General features: G+C 40.8%; 1 protein-coding gene across 1 annotated transcript; it reads left to right on the top strand.

Annotated features, from left to right (window-relative positions):
• The first annotated feature begins 616 nt into the window (after positions 1–616).
• On the top strand, positions 617–6,497 carry LOC137298463 (uncharacterized). Its single transcript, XM_067830737.1, has 9 exons — positions 617–765; positions 1,210–1,280; positions 2,477–2,684; positions 3,513–3,616; positions 3,847–4,048; positions 4,240–4,326; positions 4,430–4,525; positions 5,164–5,242; positions 5,979–6,497. Exons 1-9 carry the CDS (start codon positions 696–698, stop codon positions 6,313–6,315), a joined length of 1,254 nt encoding a protein of 417 aa, XP_067686838.1. The 5' UTR covers positions 617–695; the 3' UTR covers positions 6,316–6,497.
• The last annotated feature ends 1,081 nt before the right edge of the window (positions 6,498–7,578 follow it).

Raw genomic sequence — 7,578 nt, 5'->3', positions numbered from 1 at the left:
CAGTCTGAATGCTGTTACACTCCGCCCACGTACATTGTACGTACATTGTACCAAAGTCCATGTCTATAAGGCTCTGAGAAGGGTCTTTCTTGATGCATGTTTTGTGTACGCATCTATAGGTGCTTGATCTGGACAGGGTAACAGTTCAGCAACAATGTGGACGCTATCAGATATGTTCCAGCTCAATAATGTGTATGTGAAAGGTATTCCCATGTCAGCGTAATCATATCAATATACATGCTACACCTTTTGTCACATATTCAGGTGGACTGTTTGTTGTAAATATAATCGAATGGGGGTCGTCTTTCTACTTATGCCACTTTACGCACTTCACAACCAAGCATTACCCTTTTTGATATGGAGAGTCTTATGGATCAGAATGACAACGGGTTCAGTCACCCGTGCTTGTCGAATGTGATGCTCATCGTGTCAGTCACTGGAGTGTCAGATACAGCCTCGGTAATCTGTTCTCTGCCGCCATACAGCCTTGTTATTTTACAGCATGGTATAGTAGGGCAATAAACAGATGCATCAAAGGAAATTGAAAACCCGGCGATGATGTTGATGCTAAACACTGGATTAAACAGTAATGCCCCATCCCACTGCTCTCATTTTTACAATTAGACACTAGAAGTAGAAGGAAGGGGTTTTAGCATGCGTTTCGCTTTCATTTCAGCTGTCGATGTTAACTTGACATGTCGGGTGGCTGTTTGTTCATAGTTTTCTGTCTACTAGCAGATATCCAATCCACATATCCTGAACTAGGTAAGTCGTAGTTAATACTACAAGTGTCAGTATATAATGAGGTTAATGTTACATGAACCGTTGGAATTGTATCCTTAAATCGTGTTCGCTACTTTTGTGTAGAATGAGAGGATGAGCAAGCACTGTTTTGATTGAGGTGAGCTTAAAAACAACTAAGGCATAAATGCAAGCTTCACACGAAAACGACGAACCTAGTTTTGAACGTAATGCTGCACAAAAAGAAGGCTTATTTTGTTTTTTTTTACGAAAGCCGACTGAGGGACGGGATGGTACAAGTGTACTCATTTGCAATGTATTTCACTTAAAACCAGCAATAATCAGTATCTTGACGTCATACTGTACCGCCACCCAGCTCAGATTGTAGTGGGATAACTTTTGTCATCTTATGACGTTAACACTGCTGAAACCAGTCATTTACGGTGTGTAATATTTACAACATTGCAGTACCAGCTCAGATCACATTCGACAAGGGTGAAAACGTCACCTTGACATGCAACAGCACCTGTAACAGGAAGGTGTGTATTACTAGTCAGGTAGAGTTGAGCTTAGTCGAGCTTTACGTCACACAGTCATTATTCCAGCCATATTGTGACGAGACCGTTTGCGGAAGTCCTAATGACGTTCTTAAAAAATCACTAACCAGGGATATTTTACATTTTTATACATGCAAGTTGCTCACTTTACTGATCCGCAAGCCGTTGTCTATTACACTGGTAAGATAAAATGTGAGTATTTGCACATCGGCCGAACTTTCATGTTCATGTCTTGCGATGGGGCCACGTAGCACCCGACGAATGAATATGTCGTGTAATATCATCATTTAATCGAGAGAATGGGGTGTGATCAAATGTTTGATGGTTATTAGTAAGGTGATACTATCACCAATACAAAATCATTTCTAAATGACATCTTCCTAACGGTCACGGCGCATCACAAGATGTCAAAATGAGCGACATGGTTAACAATTTCGATTGCGCTGGTTTTCACCTCGTCGAGGCAACAATCTCTTTCAGGTTTCCTTTTATTTGGTCTTATGGGTGTTGCGTGGAAAACAGATTGTAAATGCAATTCAATCAGAAAAATAAATATCAATTGGTCATATCAATCATTTCAAGTAATCAACATGCAATTTTCCTGTCAATTAATCAACATGCATTTTTGCTGTAAAACAAATATATTTCCAAAACGTCTGTCTTTACTTGCAACAGCGAAATCTCTAACATTCTACAAAAAAAAGTCTTGTTAAAAGTTAAAAACAGTCGATCACTTGAGTGTCTGGTCATGGTTTGTGTTTGTGTTTGTGCCCCCCTCCGCGTGGCAGAAGGACATTGTTCAGGCATTTTGTTGAAGCTACCGTTCAGGGCAAAACATTCTTACTTTTTCTGATCTGGTATAGTCACTGATTTCCAATAGTCCATTCATATGATTATTACGGTATTGTGCCCTTTACACTAAATGGAATCTGCATCTGAGGATTGTCAACACTGCCCCTCATTTGGCACTGGCCTCCTGTATTTCTTATTTGAGTTTGAGCATGCCGGACAATAACATAGGCCTGCTTGAAGGTTATGCACATCTAAACATTACTGCTAGCACTTCACAAACTTCACTTAATGAATTCACTTTTATACTAATCATTCTTTGCTTTGGTTGACATTGAAAGCATTAATGATGATATGTTTAGAATTAAGTTTATTTCTCATCAATAAAGGTATTGTGGAAACGTTGGTACGATCCGGTCCCAATAGCTGTCGGCAAGAAGCTGTACAGGAATACTCACAAATATACATTACAAGGGAACCACGGTGATTCTCAGCTCACCGTCATATTTGCGGGTCGTTCAGATGCAGGGCTGTATGTATGTGTCTACAAGAACGACGGCAAGAAAGTTGTACGCTGGTTTAAGCTAATACAAAAAGGTGAGTACGATTTGTTGCTGAAGTGTGTCTTAATCAAGTTTATTTTCAGCATGCTCTACAGTGTACATTGTCTCACCTGTGTGCCTGGTGTAACTCAAAGGATTGTGTGGGCCGAACTCGACTATTCAGGCGCCGTCGAATGCAACGACATGCATCCAACTGTTTGTTTCTACCTACAGCATGTAGTAGAGCTTCATCACGTAGGGAACTGTTTCATTACGTAGGGAAATGCTTCATCTCGTAGGGACAGCCCACAATCAGGGTAACAGGTGTCCAGCAGTTAATCGTAACTGGTGCGGTATCGAATACGTAAGTCGGCCATAAACACACGTACAAATAATATATATACAATTACACAACTTTCGGAGATGGGTTTAAGTAGGTACGTCGTGTTATGAAGCGTCAATAGGGGTATGTTGTCCAGAAAGATTGTCAGCCATTCCGTTGACATTAACATGATGGACTGTATACTCGGTACAATGTAACCTTTACCTTTACCTTTAAAGGTAATCAGTGTTACAGATTTAGATCTACAGAGATGAAGGGGATTAAATGTTTTGATAAACATTGTACAGAGTATACAGACCAGCATGTATGTATGTGTATATATATATCGCTCGTTATCATCGTATGTCATTCACCTGATAAAGGAGCAAAAAGTAGCCCAGAAACGTCGTGTTGCAAATGTTAAAGATCTACATCCAAACTATTCGTTTTCATATATATTACCTAGTAACTTCTAAATGGCAATCAAGCATATGCGCATGCTGGCCGTTGCTTTCCGCAAAGGGATGAGCTCAACACAATTAATTATCGTACTCGTTACAGGCTCAGACCCTTTCAATGAAAGCATATCAGGCAGATCGGCTACCGCAGCGTGTGGTAGAACAGCTAAACTACACTGCACTGTCCAGGTTCGCAGGCCATCCAGGGTAGGTCTTCCCACGACAAATACTCACTTAACTATTCCCATATTTGGCGTTATGACAACGACAAGATTTGTTTCACAGGTGAAAATTTACTCAGGCAGACAGGTAAATGCTAAATCTTTTAAGAAATTGTTTCCTGATTTTCAAATCGTTTCGAATAGATATATTAATATGTATATGTGCCCGTGACCTTCCAACGTAATAAAGATTTTGATGATGATTATGATAACCAGGTGATATGGGTGGACAAAAGGGGACTGCTTGTATCTGTTGGCAAGACAAGCTTCAGGAATAGATACAAGAGCTCTCATGACAACAGGAGCCAATCCTGGCAGTTAAAGATCAGGCCCGTGACGGACAAGGACTTTGGACATTTTACCTGCATGGTGAAGGGTGCTACCGTCATGGCTTTTGATGTGACCTTGAAAAGAACAGGTATGGACATTATGGTCAGATAAAATCTTTGAATAAAGCGTAACCGAAAAAAGGATCACTCGATGATGTTTACTTGTTTGCATCATATAAGACAAACAGATGTTGGCGTTACCATCTATGTAACTAAATATACATGAGACGAATGTAGTCATTCATTTAGAAAATAATTTAACCTCTTCTTTTATTCGCAGGAAACTCGACCTCGTGCTCCTCCGAACCTGGGGATCACACAGAAAATATGACTTCACCAACGACTGCAACACAGGCCAACGTTGAAGGTACTGTTTCTCAGTGACATGCACGTGATAAGTTTGTTACAGGTGTGCCGATACACGGTAAATTGAATGTGTGGATAATTAATACAGTGGTTTGTGTTGCCAGATACAACTTGGGGCGACCTCCCCGTCAGAGAGAAATACGACGCCACCACACAACCAGATCCTGCTGAATCTCCACTACTTTATCAACTGCGAACTGGTGATATTTTAAATACATATCATGAGCTCTTGAGATAATCAATATTTAGCTTTGTCTATTATGAGATTTGTTTGTTTGTTGAGAACGTCGCATCCGGCAACCTTTCATAGTATAGGTATATATATATATTAAATAATATAGTATTGACAGATAATCAAGTGGTCAGCATTGACAGATAATCAAGTGGTCAGTGTTATGATGAAAGATCCACGGCTCCGGTCTACGTAGGAGCAGATCTGCTTAAGCCGACGACAATCACAATGTTGCTTAGGACCAATCCTCCATTCTAACACACATGTTTCTATCCTCCATTCTAACACACGTGCACATGTTTATGTAACTCAGACATAATGATAACTCATCTGAACAAAAACATGTATGTGAAGACTATTTGCGTTGAGTCTCATGGACCAACGTGTCGGAAGCTAAAATGCCACCGTGTGATGCCATACGGATGATTTACAAGGCAGTAGGTAAAGACAAATGCTTAGTTGCTATATCGTCGATACTCGCAAGTACGTGGCAATTGCCCTTGTCACAAAAGCTAATGGGTTAAGCGCTTTTCATGCATGGGTAGTCCTAAATGGAATACAACAACATGCGTACATCTGTAACTACATAAACTTATATCTCCCCAGGTCTGGTCATTCTCGGTGTTGGGGTGTGCGGTGTTGTGTCAGCAGTGATTTGTGTCGTCGCTGCCTGTGCCCTCAAAAGGTGTGGTGTTATTAGAATGCACTTTCTCCATGTGTCATTTACGTATCTGTACACATTCATGAATGTCTGTCTTTAACATCAAATGGCTTATTCTCATATATCTAAGAACTGATAGACGGGACAGCTAATTGCTTCAGACCCATCTATTACGATGTAGAACGTATTTTCATGATAAATATGCCAGTTCTTGACGAGATGTACGATTGATAATATAAGTTGTATGATTCTCTCGTGGGTAATGCAGTCGGTTACCAGCTGCGTCAACACTGCTACAATACGGCGTACATCTGACCGTATTACCCGAGATAGTCTTGCTGCCAGCCATGTTACTAAAATGTCGTTCATTTTACTTTGAGGAAGGCTACCGGCAATATGATATGTAAACAAATTTGCAACTGCATCTCGACTGGAATTTCAAATTCAGTGAAACATACTCTGACAAGCTGAGAATTTCTATAAAAGTTGTTAATTAAGTTGAGTGTGCAAACTATGTATAAAAAAAGTTTAAATAAAGCATTGAAAGTCGGTGAAATAGATGTCTACATAGAGAACTTAAAACAGCTAACCGAACGTTTTTCGATATTATGACGTCATGCAGCTTGGAGTTTGGCGGTTACCGTGGTAACGGGTAATATTTTCTTTCTGACCCTCCTGGGTGTTGTGACATGGAAACGTGTTAAAGCGTTATTTTACATGGCACTAAGATAATGATCCACGTCTCATCCTCCTGTGACAGAATCACCAATCTGACCAGTACTGCCCTGGGACCGGAGGCCGAGATACAGCCCCCTCGGACTGAGGAAACATCACTGTCTAGGTGGAACTACAGCTTGTCTACTCCGTATGAGTCGAGAATCAGCGTGGCACCCCCTGCAGCCAACATCAGGACCTATCGCCGAAGCAGTAGTATGGGTGCAACAACCGGCGTCCATCCTAGCGGGGCCATGTTCTCCTCCTATCCCTCTTCCGCTCCCCACTCCCTGCTAGTCCCGGGTGTCCACAGCGTACGTCACGTCTCCCCACAACAGTCTGAGGATGAAGAAGAAGACACATCGGATGCAGTTGCCGTGTAGATATTGTAGTGTAGGGGAACTGGATGGTAGTCACCCAATGCTATCATCTACATACACGTTTGGGTGAGGACAAATTGAAGTTTTAACACCCGGGTCAAGATTATGTGCATCTATGTGTTTGTGCCGCTGGTGTGTGTTCGATGTGGGGCCACACTCTATTTTCGCATGCTTGTCCGCTAATACACGAAGCCACAGTTCTAACATGGCCGTCCTTCACAGACTTAGTGTGGTGACTCTGGTCCAACCTGTCCTTGTATGACCTTAATACTGAGCCCCAAGCATGGAAACAAGTAGTACTTCACAGTAAAGATTTTATGGATATCAACTTCTTTATTATGGGAACACAATGTTTCGGAGTTAATGCTTACTCCTTCATCAGGTGATCAGGTTACTCCTTCATCAGGTGGTATAATGAAGGAGTAAGCATTAACTCCGAAACATTGTGTTCTCATAATAAAGATGTTGATATCCATAAAATCTTCACTCTTATGTATTTCACTTCTAAATGCCCTTTAAAGACTTAAGTAGTACTTCTTCTGACGCATTGTGATAAACAAAGCCTGGACTGACAATGTATATATCAGCCTACGATGCTCTGACAATCTAGCAGAACGTGTATGATGGCCACGAACTGAAACATTGTATACCGTACGGCTGCACCAGTTATGGTACTTATAATGTATGGATGAACTGAATGGGCATATTTCATTATTAAGACGCGTTAATGCGTTGGTACGTGTGCACATAGTCACATGTATTTAACCCAACAGTAAATTATTGCGATGATTTTAGCTATGATCACTATTTACAAGTTCGATTCCACTGTGTAAACCCTCAAAATACATCTTTGAACTGTTCATTCCATTGATCGACCAGCGTTCGTGAGTCGTGAAGACAACTATATGAACCACAAGGACATCTTGTTTGAAAACACGACATTAATCACACACGTCAGATAATTCCAGCTGATCTTGTTGCGAAAACAGAAACTGAAAGCAGTGCTTTCTACAGATATCCTCGGGCACAACCTCCGCTTCTCTGTAATATGATTATAGTAGAATAAAAAAAGGTTTCATAAGCTACGGAGATGCTGTATTATTATGAGTGCATTGTGAACCTTTATCATTTGTACAAACATATGTTTGAGTCCTGGCACACTCTAACATGCTAGTTTCACAAAGATTAACTGTATAATTACTGTGGAGAGGAAGTAGACCGGTTTTGGCATTATTGACATTATTTGAAGTGAGTGAGTGAGTTGAA

Source organism: Haliotis asinina, chromosome 10 (assembly GCF_037392515.1).
Source record: "Haliotis asinina isolate JCU_RB_2024 chromosome 10, JCU_Hal_asi_v2, whole genome shotgun sequence".
Lineage (NCBI taxonomy): Eukaryota > Metazoa > Mollusca > Gastropoda > Lepetellida > Haliotidae > Haliotis > Haliotis asinina.
Note: the sequence above shows the minus strand (reverse complement) of the source record. Positions and strands in the feature narration are given on the sequence as shown.